General features: G+C 33.8%; 2 protein-coding genes across 2 annotated transcripts; both read right to left on the minus strand.

The window, feature by feature from the left end:
• Positions 1–4,907: 4,907 nt before the first annotated feature.
• On the minus strand, positions 4,908–12,311 carry LOC146141330 (uncharacterized). The gene is made up of 10 exons (XM_083392889.1): positions 12,170–12,311; positions 12,008–12,102; positions 11,434–11,506; positions 11,074–11,148; positions 10,250–10,348; positions 9,702–9,803; positions 9,035–9,154; positions 6,756–6,857; positions 5,718–5,880; positions 4,908–5,157 (listed from the first exon to the last, which is right to left on the minus strand). Exons 1-10 carry the CDS (start codon positions 12,234–12,236, stop codon positions 4,908–4,910), a joined length of 1,146 nt encoding a protein of 381 aa, XP_083249015.1. The 5' UTR covers positions 12,237–12,311.
• A 1,099-nt stretch (positions 12,312–13,410) lies between these two features.
• Positions 13,411–21,598, minus strand: LOC146141331 (actin-histidine N-methyltransferase-like). Its single transcript, XM_083391691.1, has 12 exons — positions 21,472–21,598; positions 20,762–20,854; positions 20,076–20,230; positions 19,485–19,668; positions 19,084–19,164; positions 18,602–18,787; positions 17,809–17,897; positions 17,139–17,313; positions 16,579–16,737; positions 16,129–16,292; positions 15,165–15,339; positions 13,411–14,696 (listed from the first exon to the last, which is right to left on the minus strand). The coding sequence occupies exons 1-12, from the start codon at positions 21,569–21,571 to the stop codon at positions 14,458–14,460; spliced, it is 1,800 nt and encodes a 599-aa protein (XP_083247817.1). The 5' UTR covers positions 21,572–21,598; the 3' UTR covers positions 13,411–14,457.
• Between the last annotated feature and the right edge of the window lie 12 nt (positions 21,599–21,610).

Raw genomic sequence — 21,610 nt, forward strand, 5'->3', positions numbered from 1 at the left:
AATGTTGAGAAACGAGTTTTACAGTTTGTTTTATTCACATTGTTTTTCCTTTGGAAGAGGTTATTTACTCGGGACACCAAAGTAGTTCAAATCTACATATAATCTGTAACGATTGCAAGCGTTAAACATCTTTTTTTTATAAGTTAAAAAAATAAATGAAAAAAAATAAAATTACCACCAAGCAGCTTAATTTTTCCAAAAACTTGGAACGTTTAAAACCTTTTCATTGATCTAATCTAAGACAATAATTTATTTGAAAATACTTTGCCAAGATTTCTTGGTGTTTTTTTATATGTTTTTATCTTTGTAGATGTTTAAAGCAAAGCTACAGAGTCGGACTCTGGACTCAACGCAGTCGGGATGTTTCAAGATAAAGTCAGACAATCAGTATTGCTATGTAAAACTATGCCACTCCTGAGTCCAACATGCATACACAGCAGGGCTGCGGAGTCAACCCGAGTCCGACTCCGGCCAAAAAAATACACCCGAGTCCCGAGTCCAGCTCTGAGTTTGTATTTACCCATTTACGCAACTAAATTAAGGGATTTTTTGGAATCCACTCATATTGATGTCATAATTGAGCCCCCCGCATCACATGGTTTAAAAATATTTCACATTTGCTATTACACTTTTACAACTTACATTCTGCCGCCTTAACAGTCTCAAAATTTGAAGGCTATCTGAGTGTGTACCATGTTGAAACTTTTGCTCAATCATTTTCCTGCTTGAAGTGCGATGTAACCCATACACTACACCGCTACACTAATGCAGTTGAACTCGAATGGGAAGCATCTATTACAAAACAATCTTCATCAATAAAGTTTTACTTGTATCACGTTGTTATGATAAAGAATTGTTTTGCAACAATTACACTTGTCTGGTACGGTCAAGGTGTAACAGACTTTTACTGAATTAAGGCTGTTAATTAAATTGTACTGATCCGATTCGTACGAAAAAGGAGTCATTTGAATTGTAGGAAAAGTTATTTCCCACATGTGTGTCTGCTATGACATTTCATATCCGCTTGTACTTGTGTTTTTCTAATAAAAGCTGAGAATATGAATTAGTGTTTATTTGATGTGCAGCCCTCCTGTAAGCATTACATTTCCTAACTGACCCTTGTGTTAAAAAGGTTGCCCGCCCTGCTGCTGAGTATGAGGACTCAGCGAAAGACGAAGTCCAAACCTGGTTTTAAGTATGACATACATGCTTTCAATCAAAAAGCAGCGGGTAGTTTACTAACTTTTGAAAAAGGAATAATTTTTAACAATTGTTGTATTATTTGGGGCAACTGATATGGAGGATGTTACACTGGTCTAGAATCCTACAACATTTTTGTCCTAGGGTTTATATAGCAAACATTATTTGGGTTAGGATGCTAGTTAGTGTTTGTCAAGTATTATCATATTAATTCTCCCGATTATTTATTCTTCCTTTTTAATTTCAATTTTAACAACATGTGTGACTGGTCTAGAATCCTGGTACATTTATTTTAACCTAAACGAAACGAGTTTTCAAAGTTGAAATTGCAAGGCAAAAATATGGGAGAATTAATATAATATTAACACTTGACCCACCCAAACTCAAACCACCCGATCCATTAGAAATTAGTGCAGTTCTAAGCAAAAAGGTCTACAACAATTAGGGCATCCAAAGGATCAAAAAGTCCGACTTTTAGACTTTGAGGTCGCGGCAATGCAATAATTTGGATCTTTAGGTAAACTCCCGGCGTAGATAAATTAAAAATATTCGCTGAAAATTCACAAAAGATAACAAAAAATGTGAGATAAAATTAATCCCAAACCCAAACCCTAACCCAAAAAATAGTATGCGTTAATTTAAAAATTATTGAAACGCTGGAAAAAAAAAGTGCAAACTCAGTGAGCATAAGACAGTTTATTGTCCATTGTATAAAGGATTGTTTCGTCACAAATTTAGGTATTGAGACCTGAAGCGTAATAATTATTAAATTAACGCACATTATTTGGGCTATAGCAGTGCTTCTCAACCTTTTTTCGCGACGACCCAAATATGAAGCGTAAGCATGACGACTAAGCTTTGGCGACCCAATTGTTTTTTTTGTTCTTTTAAGCGAACAAAAAATCGGCATTAGCATAAAGAATTTCAAATTTTAATAGCTACAGGCTACAATATTCGTATTGCTTCCTTAATTTTCCAAATTTATTTCTCAGAACCAATCTCAATTAATATAAACATGTGAACTACTGCGGTCGGCGAACCAACCAAACCAAACATCCACATTTTTTGGGTCGCGGCCCATAGGTTGAGAAGCACTGGGTTAGGGTGCTGGTTAGCGTTTGGGTTCGGGTTGGTCAAGTATTATTAAACTTAGTTTTCTTACTTACATTTGTTAAGTCAAATTAGTGCATTGTCCGAGACCTCAAAGTGTAAAAGTCGGACTTTTTGACCCATTGATGCACTAATTGTCGTGGACCTTTTTGCTTAGAAATGCACCAATTTCTGACGGATCGGGTGCTCAAGCGCTAACTCCCACCGACCCAAACAACTTGCGATGAACAAATAGTTGTGAGGTAGGATTCTTGACCAGCGCCGAGAAAGTTTTATTTAAATGAAATCTTTGTGGAGCCAAATCAAAACGAAAATCCCCTATAGTGGAACTGATGACTCAGCGTTTCTTGCAGCAACGAATTGACCGATAATGACTCGACAATTTCGGTCAACGTAAAATGCAAATTTTCAAGTAAAGATTTCCAAATCAAATAAAACGTTGGTAAAACAGGATTTTATTATCGTCACATTATTCAGGTAATTCAGCAACTTTAATTGTTACAATTAAGAAACAAAGTTGGCTGGTAGAATTTGTTTCAGTTATAAAATTGTAGCAAACTGGTTTAGGTCTGCTATTACCAACTGTGGAAAGTATGGCAAGTGCATCCGCGAGTTTTTTTCATCCTTTGAAAGGTGCACCCGAAAAAATATCTGAACTGCCCCCCAAATATTTGTGGAGCCCACGTTTACAGTGCTATGTATGCAATACAGAGTGCATCGCAAAATCATAAAGTGCACCCCAGCTGCACTTTTATGACCTTTGTTGCACCCGGTCACCCGAGTTTTCTCGGCCGAGATCTCTTCGAAATGTGCCATACTTTCCAGACTGGACAATCACGACAAGATGTACGTTTGGCTCAGCTGCAAATTCTAGCATAAAGTGTGAAATGGTTGCTTAATATGATTTTAATGTTAGCTACAACCCTATAAGTTAGTTAATCATTTGAATAATGATGTAGGCAATAGGCTACAGTACCTTTGAAATAGAACAAATATGAAACTGTCGCGTCCTAGAAAGCAGGTTACTGCCTTAAATCTCATAAATTTAGCGATTCACGCCACCATTACGACAAATGCCATTAAATTAAACTTAAATTTGACTCGCTAACATTGGTTATGTGTGTATAGGTCAAATTTGTTTCAGCATTTTCGAAAACGCGACTCGACTCAGACTTTTCATTCAGATTCTTTCAAAGCCCTTAATGCACAAAACATTAGAATGGCAGTAAAACTCCCTACATTTTTCTAACAACGTTTAATGACATGAATAATGGGAGAGGTTTGTTAAAATTGGAAAAATAACCAAGCATATGTTTCACCACAACAACTGTTTATATTTTTGGCAAAGCACGGCAGTTGCACTGTATTAGAGAGAAAGATGAAAATGATGAAGAAATGAATAACGCAATATTGCCACGATACAAAATGCAATTGTACATATTTGGCGCTTTGCTAGAATACAAAGTTGTTATGACTAAAGTCAAATGAAGTATTTTGGGCAAATAACTTGACTAAAATTAATTCATTTGTACAAATCGTTTGGGTTGAAATAAAGTGCTTTTTTAGGCAAGGTTTTATAAAATTTATCTTAATTTTAATAATCGGGCGATTTTAACAATTTAGCTTTAAATAAATTTAATTTTAATAGACTTGATTACACAACACTGTAGAATATATAACATTTTGAACGTCCTTAAAGTACCACAATGCTATTTCTTACAATAAAAACAAACAATATTGAGAATAAAAACAAAAAACAGCAAAATATACAACGCGTGACAAAGTGCGTTTGCTTGGGCGTCGATGTTTGATTACAACGAGGATCCGTTATCCACGCATTTAAATGGCTAAAACACAAAAACACACAAAAAAACAGTTTTTTGGTCACAAAGTTGCGTTATAAGAATACGTCAAAACGTTGCGTGAAAAACATGCCGTTTTTTGTTGTAGTTTTCCAACTTTCACTTTAAACGGTTTCAACAAAATGCGCCAACGGGATACTAACGTAATTCAGATAAAAAAAATTAATTTGAGAAGATTTTTTTGCATCTACGTAGTTCAAATACAAAATACAGTTTGGGGTAAATGGCCGCGTGCCCCCCTTGATGGCCCCTGCGTAGGGTTGACTTAAACTTAATCAAATTTCAATTTTTTTGATTTTTGTTACTAAAACAGGCAAAAATACATTTTTTGGGGGGACGTTCCCTCGAACCGCAACTGGCCCAAAAATCGTTTGTACGAATTTTATATTTCTAATTTTAATCTTAAGAAAATTTAAAATAATTTTATTTTATTTCTAATCTAATTTAACAAAGTGCGCAAAAGAGTTTCATAATCTGGCTTTATTTAAAAAGTAGAACTATGAAATGATGCCAAAAGTGCTGATCAAAATATTGAGAATCGCAAAAGATTCTATTCTGTGAATTACAAATAGGGGGAAAATAATAAGATTTCAGGCGCAGGTTGCAATAAAACATAAAAGTTCACACAGGTCTCTCTTACAAATATTTGGGGGACAATTTTTTGGGGGGAGGCACATGTGCCCCCTGGATCCACCCCTGGCCCAAAGACCCCTTATTTGCATTAAAACGATAAATTCACACAGGTCTCTCACACAAACCATACAATGATCTCCAACAGCCATCATCGTTAGATGTGAACTGGTCAGCGGTTCCAGGACCGAATATATTGGCGCATTCCTCGCTCCCCAGGGCGTTCGGTTCATTCGGGTGCCAGTGGAGCTCCCCCATGGTGCCGTTGGTTCCATCTGACCACACCCAGACCCCCCTAACCCGGTGTAGGCCAATCCACGTGAAGCCGGACACCCCCGTGTTAATTGCAATCCGCCTGGAAAATACAACATCGTTAAAACTAATTTAAATCACTTGATGTATCCAGACGTTCAAAATCTTTTGTAATCAGCTGAATGACATTTTAATAAAGACAATATACGCTTTCGTAGTAAACAGCAAAAAGCAGCCAGAGCACATTAGACGCAATAATCAGAAACTATACACTCTTAAGCTTTGTCTTGCTTGCTATAAAACCTTGCACTGTTTAGGTATTAAAGTGACATTTGCTCATAACTTGCATCAATATATTTCACCCTAAACTAAAACTTGTTTTTGTTCAAATTTCAAATCTCACCTAGTGGAATTCCCCTACCCAACAGTTGTTTGAACCTCAAATTTAGCCTAATTCTGATGTTTATATAACACCTGGAACTTCTTATATTATACAAAAAAATAAAAAATAGGTTTTTCTCCTAAATCTATTTTGCCTTTTAAAAACTTCCTAGTGATTTTTTTTACTCTAAACCAGACGCAAATCAACTTTCTTAACCGCTAGCAAAACTTCTACCCTGTCCCACCTCACAATAACGTCACACCTGATGACGTCACACTTACTTTCTCAGGTTGAAGTTCTTGGCGCCCTGGACGACCAGCGTGGCATTGAGGGCGCTGCAGGCCTCCCCTGCCTTCTGCCAGGTCTGGGGGGTCGGGGTCAGCGAATATTGGAACCCGTTGAGGGGGTTGAACCAGCTGGGTGAGGAAGCGGCCGACAACACGTCTGGAAAGTGGATGGAAGGTGAATATAAACAATAAAAACTCAAAGTTTAAATAAATCAGACATTTTTAAAGGAACATATTATATATAGTTCCTTTTATTCGCATGATGATGCAAGTATAAGGAAATATATATTTCTATAAAAAATGTATAATCTTGGTTTTACTCGGATTTTTGTACTTTTTGTACCAAGTTTTATTGTTAATATACGCGTCTGAAAAGTGCTTGGAAGTTAAAAGGGCGGACTTGTTTAGGTAATTTACTTTTTTTAGGGATGTCCGTTACTTTGTCTGATGCGCGAAATTTAGGATAAAAAGAATCGCAATTCGATCCAAATGACGTCACTACTATGCTCAAAAATGCGAAACAGATGCCACTGAAAGTTCAAAGCTCCAATTTAACATTCAAGGCAAGCTACCGCTAGTTTCGTGACCCTCAGTTGTTATTCTACTATTTTTTAATAAGATTTCTTTTCAAAGCTTTGGATCGCAAACATGGCTGAAAATCCTATATTAGTTTGGTGTCAGATCGGCGCCGATCCGATATTATCGGACATGCCTATCGGTGAAGAAGCCTAGTTGCCAAAATATTAATGCGAAAACTAAAAGAGTACAAAAAAATCTAAAAACTAAAAAAAATCAGATATAGTTATGTTTTTACCTAACGAATCAATAAATTGGAAACTTTCGGAAATGGAAATCATTAGAAGACCGATTTAGTTTATGTATGTCATACGTTGGTAGAAAATAATATATATTGCCAGAGGAACCTGTTTTAAATAAAATGTTTGTCATACATAGAAATATTTTCAAGTTAAACAAAATATATGATAAGGCTGCTGTATTGTTTATTATTTTATAAAAAGTTTGCTACTGTACCTTTTAGTGAAGCGTTGACAAAAGTTTGGAAACTTTCAAGTGATAATGAGATGTCGGAGATTTCATTTTGAAGAATATTAAAATCATTTTGGTGACTAGTTGCTGAAAATTAAGTAAAATATTTATAAAATCTTCTGTGCATATTAAGCTTTTTATTAGTTTTAAAAATGTCATTTATACTTGAATGCCAGATTACAACGCTAAACATTTAAGCCTGTTGATACAGGTTTAAAGCAATAAAAAATCATCAGTAAATAGTAAAATACTACACTTTATTATAAAAAGGGTGATAACAATCTGGGTCATAATAAAAAGGTGTACCTTGGCTGTTTTTTTAATAAATTATATTTAGTGTTCAATAAATTATATTTAGTGATAAACTAACGAATCTTCTGATCGTAAAAATTTTATTCAAAAACATATGTTGAGCAATATGCGCAACTTCAGAAATTTTTCATATTTTGTATTTAGAAATTAGAGTACAATACATGTGATCACTTGTCTTGGTTTTCAAAATATATTTTATGCAATAGTAAGTCTTCAGGACCAAACCTGGGAAACTAAACAGTGGGCAAAGTACGCCTGTCAAGCAATTTAAATCCGATCCACGACTAACATTCTATAAAACTTTGAGAAGAAGATAAGCCTTTACAGTATTTAATTTGTAAGGCATACTCACATATTTCGAATCTTAATGGGTTACTACAGGTCAGTAGGATATTAGGGGCTACTACAGGTCAGTAGCAATATTAGAGGTTACTACAGGTCAATAAGGACATTAGGGGTTACTACAGGTCAGTAGGATATTAGAGGTTACTTCAGGTCAGTAGAGACATTAGGGGTTACTACAGGTCAATAAGGATATTAGAGGTTACTACAGGTCAGTAGGATATTAGGAGCTACTACAGGTCAGTAGGGGTATAATAGGGTTACTACAGGTCAGTAGCAATATTAGAGGTTACTACAGGTCAATAGAGGTATTAGGGTTACTACAGATTAGTAGGGTGAATAGGGTATTAGGGGTTACTACAGGTCAGTAGGGACATTAGGGGTTACTACAGGTCAGTAGGGACATTAGGGGTTACCACAGGTGAGTAGGGTATTAGGGGTTACTACAGGTCAGTAGGGATATTAGGGGTTACTACAGGTCAGTAGCAATATTAGGGGTTACTACAGGTCAGTAGAGGTATTAGGGTTACTACAGGTCGGTGGGGTATAGGAGCTACTACAGGTGAGTAGGGTATTAGGGGTTACTACTGGTCAGTAGGGACATTAGGGGTTACTACAGGTCAGTAGGGATGATATTAGGGGTTACTACAGGTCAGTAGAGTATTAGGGGTTACTCCAGGTCAGTAGCAATATTAGGGGTTACTACAGTCAGTAGGGGTATTAGGGTTACTAAAGGTCAGTAGGGTATTAGGGGTTACTACAGGTCAGTAGGGTATTAGGGGTTACTACAGGTCAGTAGGGACTTTAGGGGTTACTACAGGTCAGTAGGGACATTAGGGGTTTCTACAGGTCAGTAGGGTATTAGGGGTTTCTACAGGTCAGTAGGGTATTAGGGGTTACTACAGGTCAGTAGGGACTTTAGGGGTTACTACAGGTCAGTAGGGACATTAGGGGTTTCTACAGGTCAGTAGGGACATTAGGGTTACTACAGGTGAGTAGGGTATTAGGGGTTACTACAGGCCAGTAGGGACATTAGGGTTACTACAGGTCAATAAGGACATTAGGGGTTACTACAGGTCAGTTGGGACATTAGGGGCTACTACAGGTCAGTAAGGGTATTATGGGTTACAACAGGTCAGTAAGGTTATTAGGGGTTACTATAGGTCAGTAGGGACATTAGGGGTTACTGCAGTTGACTAGGGTATTAGGGGTTACTACAGGTGACTATAGTATTAGGGGTTACTACTGGTCAGTAGGGGTATTATCGGTTAGTAGGTTACTACAGGTCAGTAGGGTTTACTGTAGGTCAGTAGGGTATTAGGGGTTACTACAGGTCAGTAAGGGTATTATGGGTTACTACAGGATATTCACAGCTTTTTTTGTATTATGTGTATTTCAACTCCTGATTTTGATTTTTGAACCTGGCACTCCAAGATATTTTCTTATTCATATGCGGCCCCCTGTCTAAAACAATTGCCCATCTCTGCTATAGATATAACTATGTAGCCTATCCACAAGTCAACTTAAATGGTAGTGATACATGTATTCCATATATCTTTAGTGGTGTATGTATCCGGCATATCGCTAGGCTTTTAAAATTATGAGCTTACCATTGTATTGTAGTTGGTTGATCGAGTCGTTTTGTTGTCGCAGCATTCTGATCAGATTAGCGCGAAGTTGCTTCACACCAGTTCTGCTTGCGTTTCTTCTTCCAGTGTTTACATTATTATCTGTGATGGTTTAGGTTCGATTTAGATACAAAAAGTAACAAATCCAAATTTTCACCTTGAAGATAGTCTTGCAAAAATGTCCAAGTCAAATCATTTGCAAAATAACGTCCGCCTTGTTCAAGTTTGTTAAAGCAAATCAACTTCAAGTCGTAGTCAACTTAAAACGATGCAAGATATTAAAAACAATAACTTCACAAATACTGGTTACTTGTATAATTTTTATCCAATTTCAATAAAATCAACTTCAAGTCAAGTCATTGATATAAAAGCAAAACGTTAAACTATTAAAATTAGTAATCTTGTATCAAAAATATAAATAAAACGCAACATACAGCAAACAAATTGTTTTGTATGTAAAAATTAAAATAATACAATTTAATAAAATATTTAAAGAAAACACCTATTTTAAGTTATTAAACACAATGTCAAGTCCAAAGTTAAATCATTTTTTTTTTAAAAAAAAAAGACGTAAGTTAAGTCAAGTCATTTAAATCATTGACTTAAGTTATTACAACATCCATGTTAAAAATAAGTATCATACAACTACCTTTTCCCATAAAATTTATTGATTTATTGAACTTGTTCATTTGATTGAGCAGGTCGTCAAGTTTCGTGGAAATATTACTTTGCTGGGATTTTAGAAGTTTGTCTGTAGCAGGAAAAATCCAACATGAAAAACAAATTGTTAAAGACATAAATTTCTAACTTTTAAAACCGTGCTAAAAAGTCAAAGTTGGCCACAGTGAACATTTAAACTTATTTAATCAAATACATAAATAACGATGACAATAGAAACTTGATTATCCCAAAATTAATCTCTTATTTGACATTTTTATTTCTCCTAAATTAAAACCAGAAAAACAAATAAAGTTAATAGTGAATTACTTTCTTACTTTTTTTTTTACTTTCAACAACTTAAACAGTTTATTTAAAGTCCTCCCTAAAATATACGATTATTAATAAGCATTTAGGTGGTCCAACAGGTCAAAGGTTAAGTCAAACTTAGAACAATAACCAAAGCTGCCAGCATAAAGTTTAAAACATACCTAAATTCGTTGATAGTGAATTTAAATAAATAAACATTATTCAACTTACCAGTATTTGTGAAGTTATTGTTTTTGATATCTTGCGACGTTCTGAGTTGACCAATCTTGAAACCCAGTGTTGACAATTCTTTATGGACTGTATCCATGTCTAGGAAACAAAAATCTGATTTATTTCCTTTTAAAGTCTTGACATACTGTGGAATAATCGAGTATAGGGTGAACAATGCTGTGTGCAAGTACTTGTTATTTAAAAGAATACAACGTGCAAAAAAATTGTTTTACATGTTTATAGCAATTCATCGGAACAGTGATCGACAAGCAGAAATCTGCAGCCCATGGTTTGAAATTCAATTTACTTACATTTTATAAAGTACTTTTTAGGTAACAATTGTTGAATTAAATTTAATTATAATTTTGTATGTTTGAGTCTATGAATACACCATTTAAATCAATGTGTTTTGTTGCAGCTTATAGCATCTAAAATACAGTTTGTTAAAAAAACACCCATTAATTTAAAGCTTAGTAATTTTTATTTATTTCCGAATCTACAGAAATCTTGCTGCCCAACAAAACACATAATGCACATTTATTCGAATCAAAATAAACTGATGTAATTCATTTTTATGGTGAAATGCATATTTATATTAAAAGTTCAGACCTTGCTGACTGATTGTTGTTCGAAGCGGTTTAAGTCGTCAATCTTGAGTTTTCATTGACGTTATAACAACCAATAAAAATAGAGTTAGCTCCACCAGGCAACATATCAATAGATAGAAATCTCCCTTCTGGTGCATTTCAAATTACCTCACAGAAACTTATTGTTAGCTAAAGTTAATTGCAATGACAAACATTTATATGTATAATTATATTTACCTTTTTTCAGGTTTTGTAACTTCATTGTCAGGTTTGTAATGTTGCCAGCAAATTGGGCAAAACTTTTGTTTTTACCTAAAAATAAACAGAAATTTGCTGTAAATCTTTTCTTGCTAACAGGCTTTTTCAGCAAACAATATTTCCTATTATTTTTGCCACTTGTATCGACTATGTTTCTTTAATGTTAAAAAAAATAATTTTAGGCATGTTCTTTATAAACTTATTTTGGAATTTGAAACAGAAAACTATAATTTGCTAATATTGTGACATTTTTAATTAATTCTAGTACATTTTTACCATATTGCATAAAATGTAATTTTAGACAAATCCTTTTTGTAATGATACAAAAAACATAGTTACCAGAAACATTAATCTTTCCAATTCTTTTGCTAAACGTTGGAGACTGTGGTAATGCCGCTGGTGTTTGATTCACCTAGTAACATGTATACAATTTATTGGCCGAGTAAATCAACATCAACTAAAAAAAGATGGCACTTAAATTATCTTCAGTTAATGTGACTATCCAAACTCAATTATAAAAAGTAAAATAGAATTCTAAGCGTGCATAGAGAACTTATTAGCAACTTAAGGTGGAAATGATGTAGACTTGACCTTTTGGGCTTTGGACTTTCACTTTCAAAATACCATTATAATTGTATTTTTTTACAACTATGCCAGTTTAACACTTTCATGGTTTAAAAAGAGCTGAGATTATAAGAAAACAAAAATATGCAGTCACACCAAAGGTAATATTAAGATAAAAAATATTTGATTCTTAAAAACCTAATTCTTTGAGTTAGATTCCATTTCAAAACATTTGTCAGCCTATGTGGTGAACATTGTTTGCAACCAGAATACCACCAGACAATAAAATCATAAATAGTTTTTAAAACTGTTTAGTAACACACTTTGTAAACATGAAAACGCAACTTACCAAGTAAAATGCAGCAATAGACAGTACTATTGATAATATTGTGAGTATCGCCAAAACAATGAAACATACTTTCACCCAAAAGGGAAGGACTTTCTCTGCAAAAAATAAACAAATTTATAATCTATTTAACACAAAAATATAACTGCCGCAAAATATTCTCACCTTTTGTGAAATGTTTGTATGAATTTCCGTCAGTTTGATCTCGAAATATTGGATTTTCAAAATCCATTGTAGATCAGAAAAGTAGTTTGTCACTAAAAGTTATTGTTGAAACAAAACCCAATAGCACACAACCTAAAGCTACAAAACTTAAAAATAAAAATAGAAAAGGCCATCTAAGTTTTTCTGATGATTTTCAACAGGGAAATTTAAAAAAAAAATCTTGGTTTAAACTAAAATCTGTCAAATCTACCTACTACAAATAATATTTTAATCATAAAAATGTAAAAACTTTTACTTTTAAAAGCTTTCTACAAAGGAATTGCAATATCGTGCCAACTCAAAACTCATTTAAGCCACAGACTTACTAAAGGAAAAACCTTCTCTCTCTGCAATCTGTTGGCACATTAATGTTTTTACACAGCAATTGTAATGTTTTGAACTTGCTAAAAATCACAAACCTAAAATCGAAAAAAAAGTCACACAACTAGTTTAATAACTGCAACAGAACATCTCAGCGTTTTTGGCCTTATTGGTTAACAAACATGCTTTCTGCAAGGAATTTGTTGAATCCTAAATAGTGTTTCCTTCAAAATGCATAACCTAAAACTTACTTGACATTTAAAAACCTATTTAATAGCTTTAAAACAACACTATAACCTTTATGTTTTCTTGTTTATCAAACACATTCTTTCTAGAGAGCAATTGTAACATGTAGAATCATTTAAAACTGCCAGCTCACTAATTTATCATCAAGATATCTTTTCTCCAGATCTTCTAGGTTCAAAGTACAAACAAACTTGTTGTAGTCGGCTGACTAATGGCACGTTTCGATTCCACTGCAACTTGAGGAAACAAATCTTGTCTGCGACTAATTTCCTGTTCAACAAACAACTTATTTTCTTATTTGTGTTGGAGCCAGAACCGTGGTTACCAAGCTGATCACTTTGACAAGCTATAAGCGATATATCTCTAAAAATAAAGATACATTTTTTTTTCTCAAAAAACATGTAACAAAACAAATGTAAGATCATACATTTAATTGCGCTATTAAAAGTGTACTGCTAATAATTATTCTATAATACCTTTACTGAAACTGAACAAAGCTTTTTATAAATACTCTTTTTAAGTTAATTACAACATATATAATTAGTTATTAGGGCCTGGTTTCAGTTTCTATTTCGTCTTGTAAACCTTCTGGCTGACATGGTTCAAAAACTGCTTACAAATGGAAAGAGTCGCTTGTAATAGATATTTATTGTGCATTTTGCACTTTTGTCAGTCTTCAGACACAATTATAACACACAGGATTTTCCAAAACGAAAGCAACAGAAAGCCAGTGATTAAATAATTAAAAACATGCAGTAAAATAAACTTCAAACAATGGAACAAAGAAATGACAATTATCACCTTCTGGAAGGTTTAATTGTCTACAAAACAATGGCAACAATACAAGTGTGACAAAAGAATTGCAGCTTAATATATATATACTGTATATAAGGGTTAGCAAGTTAACATTCTATATTTTAACGTGCCTTTCGAAGGTAATCAAACATTTAAGTTTTTTAAATCTTTTTATCACACACAGATTCATTGTTTTAAAACTTTACTAAATCAATGCACTCTTATTTTTCAATAAAATTCCAATTTTTCATCTATATGCCAAAGAAGATTTCTAAATTCACATCGTTTTTTCTAAACTGCCAAAGTTTTAACATAGTTTTTTTTAAAAGGTTTAAACTAAAAAAAACAAAAACACAAAACAAGCTAAACATTGATCACGGATTAAATCAATGACCAGAAATTAGAATATTTGTAACATTACATAAACACCAATAACAGTGAAGAAATATATTTTAAATTATATTTAAACATACAGGTTTTACTTCCAAGGTTTCTAGAAATAATATAAAAATCCAAAAACATTCATATTTTCTTCATTTACAATCATATACTAAAGCTACATTGTTGCAATATGATTGTAAATACAGTAATATTTTTAATGGCTGTATTTGTCAAGTTCTAAATAGGGTTAACCACGTGGCACTGTGGCAATATATAAGGACAAATTAAAAAAAGTCTACTTTGACCTGATGAAGCACAGTTATGTGAAAGCTTGTCGAGATTTCAATACAATTTATATAGTGCCACCTCATTACCCAAAATACAGTAAATAACCTTTCTAGCTGCCTAAAAATACAACATTTAAAACTAAATTTAGTGAGCTGTAATAATTTTCAGCTTTCAATAAAACTGACTTAACACATAAAATACTGAACCTTTTGGGATTTCTAAGATGCTTCATCTTTGATTGTAGCGCTGTTTTCCAAATTTACAGAATCTAATTTTTCGACCAAGTTTGAATCTTTAATTTCTGTGTGGCAAGTGTTTTTCACAATTTCTTTGTTGTTTTCTGCGACATTTTTCACATGTTCAGCTTTTGTATTATTGTCATTTGATTTCTCAATTGGGGAATTGCCGTACATGAGGTCGGTTAAAGCTGCTATCTTGTCATCAGGGGATACATCACCTAAGATAAAAATTATGAATCTTTGTTATTCGATTTATCAATAAACTTTGTTTAATAAAATTTAATATAGTTGACGTATTACCCTGTTTTTTCACATTTTGGCTATCCAGCCAAAATCCCGAAATTAGAACAACATTAACATCGGAATAAAAAAATCACGAATAATAATACATTAAAATAGGACTAATACTTCAAATCTGAAATAAGGCCCAAATAGAAAAAATACCTAGCAGTCGGAATATTACCAAAATGGCCAGAATAACGTCTATACAACAATTCAGCTAACCCGAAACCCCACCCTTAAGTAAATAAATAACTCCCCTAACATTTCCAACCCTTGCCCAAATTTTAGCTGACTGGCAAATTGAATTGAAATTGTTTTAAAGCTTCCCCACAAGCATGCTTTATGAACAAAGTAAGAGTTCGTCGTTTAACAGTGCCCCCTGATTTCAAACTAAGTTAATTTACCTTCAACAGTTTTAAGAGCTGATTCCCGGATCTTTTCTTGTTCTTGCAACGAACTGCTGAATTCCCTGCAGAAAATAACGCAAGCGGAAAGCACCCGTTGTTCCTCATATCGCAGTTGCAAGCAGAGACGTGCATGATGCGATAAACTTTCATCTTTCACCATCCTTTCTAAATCCTGTGAGCACAGATAAAAAAAAAGTTAAAACGTTTAAATTCAAAAACATTTATTTAAACCTTGTGTGGGCAAGCGAAAAAAATTATTATTAAAATTGTTCAACTTAGGTTTTAAATAATTTGGGCTTTAATTTTAAAAAGGTTTTAATTTGAAAATTTTTAATCCTGTAAGCATGTGAAAAAAATGTTAAAATTAATTAAAAAAAAAATAATTAATTAATCCGGATAGCACAGGAAAAAATAGTTTAACTTTGAAGAGTTCTAAATCCTGTGTTAATGATTTAAACCAGGGGTTTGCCTAAAGGACTAAATATGTAAGGATTAAAGTTTGCAGGCTGGATTTAAATTTGGTGTAAAATTCATTAAACTTGATTATCCTTAAACGAAAAAAAAACTTAAAAAATAATTATTAAATTTCAAAGTGAGCTTTATGTAAACTGAGCTTAGTTTGAAATTTGTCAAAATTTGGATTAAATTTGCGCCTGTAAACTTTTCCATAGATAAACTATTATTGGCCGTATTTCGGAAACACTAAAAAAATATGCAGCGGGCCAGATAATTAAACCGGGTGGACCAGATTGCTAAGCAGGTTAGAGTTTGGCAACCCATAATTTAAACGGTATTTAGGTGATATGTTCAAAATGACCTAACCGGCCCTGGGCTTCTATTTCAAAAAGACTTAAGTTACTTTAAAACGACTAAACTGACAATTAAATTTAAAATTGCTTAACTGGGTCTTAAGTTGAAAATTGTTTACAACACTGCCAAACCCCCCATTAACCCGCTTTACCCCGTCAATGTTCTTCTCCATGCTTTTAAGCAGCAAAGTGACTCTTGTTTCTAGAAACTTCCACATCTTAACATCCCCTTTGAACAAAACCGGGCCGGAAAGGTAAATTTCACGAAGCTTTGATAAATCTTCAGCGTCGCGTTTCAACCATTCTGCAAGTTCATCTGAGAAATGCAAAAAAAATAGTAAACCAGAATTTCTTAAAGGCCCACAACTATTTCAATTATTTGCAGATAAACTCAAATTTGTGCATTTTCGGTGACTTCAGTAATCTTAATAGTCTTACTCTGCAACCCTGGTTTTAGCCGAACATATTTTGCTTTGATCCACTAATATGTTATATATGTTAGTTTATGGAAAAGCAGGAAAAACTTTTAGCTTGATTACAAAAAAAATTGTATCAGGATAGCTTTTTAGTTGAGAAAGTAACTTGTAAAAGTTTTTGTTCACCTTCATCCATGTGAAATACTCGGAGGAAGGTTAGGAGTTGTGGAGATGTCGGGAGGTTTCCGTTCATCGCACAAATCGCAAACTGGCCACTAGAGGGAAGACTAAGCAGCTTCAAGAGTTCGACTCGCTGAGCGTAAAGTCGGTCGGATGAACTCACTCCTGCAAAAAGTAGTTGTTACACAAACATGTCCCACTGAACCTGTCGATCAATGACGAGAAACAACCATAGCACCGTTGCCTGCTGCATCCTGTTCAGAAAACTAGCTTGTGGTGAGATTCAAACTCACAACCTCGGTCATACCGAGATCGTCGCTCTACCAACTGAGCTACACAGGCTCAAAGAGGAGCAAGTCGAGAAACAACCACATCACCAATGCTTGCTACATTCTGTTAGTACTTTGTTTCCTTTTTTGAAAAAATTATTGACAATAAAATTATAATAAAAAAGAAAATGCATAATTACATGCAATATAAGTAACTACAAACATAAAAAAAAACATTGGAATTAGGGATGTTAAAACTTTCGTAAAAAAAAATTAAAAAAAAGTGTTGGAACTCACCAAGGTTTATTTTGACTTTGTCGAACGGATTCTTTTCGACGACGAAGCCATTATGCACGAGCAGGTCCGAGTTGGGGCGACCGCCGTAGCATATCGTCACCTCCTCACCAACCTTAAAATCTTGCATCGAAAAGCACTCGATCGTTTGGTTCGTTACGTTGTACGTTGTGCTCAGCTGGAGAAGAAAAACCCAAACATCATTATTAAGACGGTCATATTATATACTAGGGACTTCCAGTAATATTGGATCAACAACCAATGACAAGTGGTAATATCGGCACCCGTTCTACGAAGGAGGTATCGGTCCAATAGCGTAATGTATGGATTGCAAATAACTTTTAAACCATTGTGTATACAATCAAGATGCAAAAGGCAATAGTGCTAGTAGAGAGAGGGTCCCGGTATGGCCAGAGGTTGTGAACATCACCAAAAGTCAGTTGTTTGTTTTACTGAAAATCCTAGAACATTATGCTGATTTCAAGCAGCCAATCTGAGGCTACCGGTGTATAAGCTTGTGTTAAGACAGTATAGGAGTTATCAAAGTCTCATTTAATAGTCAAATATCAAAATGTAAATACATTTTGAAGGTATTTATTGCAAAATTTAGAAGTAAGTTAACATAAACATAAAAACAGATAGAGTTGTTAGCGCATAGATGAGCAAGTATTACCGGTCCTGCTGAGTGGTTGAACATATCCCAAAGTGGAATAAGTGCAAGTGAAGAGTTTGGGTCTTCACTCAAACCAATCTTTAACGAATCTGAAAAAAAATAAAGAAAATAAAGTTTGAATGAAAGATGGAATACTGGAGTGTGTGGCAAACTAGAGAGCATGTACTTGTTCAGCAGTATACACTAGGTTTTATATTCCAGCCCAAATATTGCCAGCATATAGGCCACAAAATTATTTAAAAAATTTTGGGGGCACACATAGTAGGCTACATAAGTGGTAAGCAGAATAAGCAGTTTATCGCTAACTGTTTTAAAAACTGTTTAACAGCCAAACAATTTAAAGGCATTTGTTTTGGTTTAAAAATATGTGTGGATATTAATATTGTTAACCAAACAATGCTCACAGAGCTAAAGAAATGGCCGGCTGTATGTAGATCATATCCAAGGTACGTCAAAAAATATAAATAAAGTTCCATAAAAAAAATTAAAAGATTTTCAGAAACATAAGCTTATTCAAAAATTTTTCAACTAAAATATTTCACAACAATCAAGAAATTCAAAGATACAAAAACTTTGTAGGCAACTCTGTCAATATTTGCAGATATTTAATTCACAGCAAAGCTCTCCAAACCTATACTTCTGTATGGGCTTTAATATAATTCATTCTATGTCTAACTACAACCTCCAGCCATTATATTAAGATTTATTCGAAAAGTTTAAAATGCTTCCTACTTCTGTATGGGCTTCTATAACTACAACCTCCAGCCATTAAGTTCCAAATATTGTTACTTACTTGTCGGAATCTTGTTTTGTCTTGTGGTAACGGCCGACACGCACCATCGGTAAGCACCGAACGAGAATGCATCGAGCGCTTGCGCTGGAATCTTCTCTACGTCCGATTTAAGGTGGTTTGTGTTGAAGACTTGGTAGAGCAACGTGAACTGACGAGCAATCGACTTGAACTGGTTGATTGCACTGCCTGGAAAAAGTAAATGTTGTTGTAAGTCAGTGATCTGCAAACTGTGGGCCTTTTTGTCAAGCAGGTTTTTTTTTGCATGGAAAAAGTAATGTTGTATTAGGTAGAACATTGTATTCTTTAAAGGAATAAAGATATGCAATATTTTTATGAGGCATCTTTCATAAAACATTTTTTATCGTTTTCTTTACTGTATGAATAAAATTGAAATAAATCTTATATAAATGTCTAAAATGACTTTTTAGTTCCTTTACATATTTTTACCTATGCACAAGTATTTATTGATTGAAAGTTTATACTTATACAAGTGGATCCCTTGAGATGTTTGAGTTCATCCGGTTCAAAATAAAGCACTGTGTTGTAATCTTCTGGAAGCACGTCTGGAACAAAAAGTGGTAAAAAATGATCTCTTGCTATAACAGTGTAATAAATTAGCGAACAAATAACTGTTTCATCTTCTTAAAACACTTTAATTTGGTGTAACAATTTTGTGTGAAATTGTTGTTACTGCATATCGCAAATTTTCATCAGGAAAAAAATACAAATGTAACCATTTATTTAAATGTTTGGCATTGGTGAAAAAAAACTTTAAGTGACTGTAATGACTTACAAAGATTTATTGAAAACCACCAAAAATATATCTAAAATAATATAGGTATGTTGTTTGCAAGATTTATAAGATTTATTTTTTAGCTCTCACCAATATAAGGCTTGTATTTTGAGTCGGGTGAAAACTTCTCGCAGTGAAGGTAAAGCGCCAAGCACACGTTTGGCATCGCGGTGAGGAAATCGTTGCCCGCGATGAGGTCTCCGAGGTAAGATTTCCTTGCTTCTTCGTAACCGATCATTATGTGACGAGGAACCGTCATAAGAAGAGACTTCATCTGGGGTTAATAATAATCAAAGTTATAACTAGATAATAGAAAATTAAATGCTAGATAACCTTGTTAATGCATTGAATTCAATGTAAAATAGTTTTTAATTTATTAAATTATGTGGTAAAATCTCTGGTAAACAATGAAATTGTAACAATCAATAACAATTATATGCATTTTTCCATATTCATAGGCATTGTCTGATTTATGGGTAAAGCGACTTGGTTTTAATGGACTAATAAAACAAAATTGTAAAATAAATGCATGTTGGAACATTAACAGTGGAAAAATCATTAGGAACAACAAATTAAAAGACAGTAAATTTGACTGCCATAGTGAATAATTGAGTGTAAAAAAAAGCTAAAAATAAAGATTAAAATATAAAAGAGAAAAAAGAAAACAACAGATGTTCAAACCTCAATATCCTCTTTAGCTTGAAACCCAAATCCCTGAACCCCTTCAGAGTCGAAAAGATCGATTTTATCCCAAACAACTTTGTTCTTCTTCAGCCAGTCTTTGAATGTTTCCATAGCAACTGGTCGGTCAACCTTGACGGCTGGTTTCGGGTTTACTAGAATAAACAAAATTTTTCTGATCAAGATACTTTTATTGAAGCAAACATAATATTTGTGTTAAAGATAAGAAAAAGCAAACTGGCTGGAGATTATGGCACATTGTATAGAAATATAAAATACCATGAAAGTTGGATGTGACAAACCTTTTGTATTTCTATATTTATATTTTAAGACAACTTTCGAGGAAAAAAAACAATAATGTGTTGATGTTCTGAGGAAATGAAGTGGTGGTGAAATTTTATATTTTGTTCCATGGTGCTTCAGATGTCGCGGGCAGGAGTATGAACTTTTACAATTTTTTATTAATTTTAAACATTATGGTGAAAATACTAACACAGAACAACTTAAAAATAAATTAAAGATGACAAAATATATTTTATTTTTAAGTTGGGCGTAACTATCTAGAAATTAAAGCATTGACACTTAGGCTTTAGTCCATTTATATGCTAATTAAATTAGTGTTAAATAGCCAGATAAGTCATTAATTGGTTAGAAAATCACGATAGGAAACATAAATAATAGGTTACCAGATTTTTGCTTGAGATCGAATTGCTTGACGGCTGCGTGGAGTTTGAGGTAATATTCCCATTCCTCGTGTGGGTTCGTGGTTTGAACACAAACTAAATATTAAAAAAAACACATTAGACAGTTTTTCAATTTTAAATAAAATATAAAGTAGAAATCATAGCTTTCTGTTTTTAAATGTTTTGGCAATCAAGTCATAATTAGTAACAGATCCTTTTATGCCCGTCTGGAAAGTATGGCAGATTTCGACAAGATCTCGCTGTCTGAAAACAAAATGCACCCCAGATTGCAATTTATGATTTTTCAATGCACTCTGTGTTGCATGCATTGCATTGTAGACCTATGTCGCACAAGCGTTTTACGTATTAGGGGTATAGTTCAGATTTTGGCGCTGGTCTAGAATCCTACCACAATGCAAATTACTTGGGTTAGGGTGCGAGTTAGCGTTTGGGTTAGGGTGGGTCAAGTAATATTATTAAATAATGAATATATTAATACTTGACCCACCCTTACCCAAACACTAACCAACACCCTAACTCAAATATTGTGTGTTGTTTAATGTGGTAGGATTCTAAACCAGCGCCCAGATTTTTTTCAGGGTACACTTCAAAAGGTTGAAAATAACTCGTGGGCTCCATATTTTCCACATTGGCTTTTATGTTGTTAAAAATGTATGTTTAATTTTGAAATGTACTTAAGCCACACAACTTACGTTTGAACAAATCGGTCGCCATCTTCAAAAGTTCCTTCTTGGTTTTCATTACGGCGCCGACAGGTTTGCCATTCTGTTTTGGGCGACTTCTTTTACCCATGGTTAATCGAGATTTTAGGTAAAGTTTATAGAAAACAAT

This window comes from Ascidiella aspersa, chromosome 6 (assembly GCF_963924565.1).
Source record: "Ascidiella aspersa chromosome 6, kaAscAspe10.2, whole genome shotgun sequence".
Lineage (NCBI taxonomy): Eukaryota > Metazoa > Chordata > Ascidiacea > Phlebobranchia > Ascidiidae > Ascidiella > Ascidiella aspersa.

Excerpts from the sequence above, each read along its gene's own strand:
- LOC146141330 (XM_083392889.1), bottom strand. The coding sequence starts at position 12,236 with ATGGATTTTGAAAATCCAATATTTCGAGATCAAACTGACGGAAATTCA. Across the intron at positions 9,804-10,249 it reads CAATAACTTCACAAATACTG|ACAAACTTCTAAAATCCCAG; the intron begins GTAAGTTGAATA and ends TTCCTGCTACAG. Across the intron at positions 6,858-9,034 it reads CAACCAACTACAATACAATG|CAACTAGTCACCAAAATGAT; the intron begins GTAAGCTCATAA and ends CTTAATTTTCAG.
- LOC146141331 (XM_083391691.1), bottom strand. The coding sequence starts at position 21,571 with ATGGGTAAAAGAAGTCGCCCAAAACAGAATGGCAAACCTGTCGGCGCC. Across the intron at positions 19,669-20,075 it reads AAGCTAAAGAGGATATTGAG|ATGAAGTCTCTTCTTATGAC; the intron begins GTTTGAACATCT and ends TATTAACCCCAG. Across the intron at positions 16,293-16,578 it reads AGTATTTCACATGGATGAAG|ATGAACTTGCAGAATGGTTG; the intron begins GTGAACAAAAAC and ends TGCATTTCTCAG.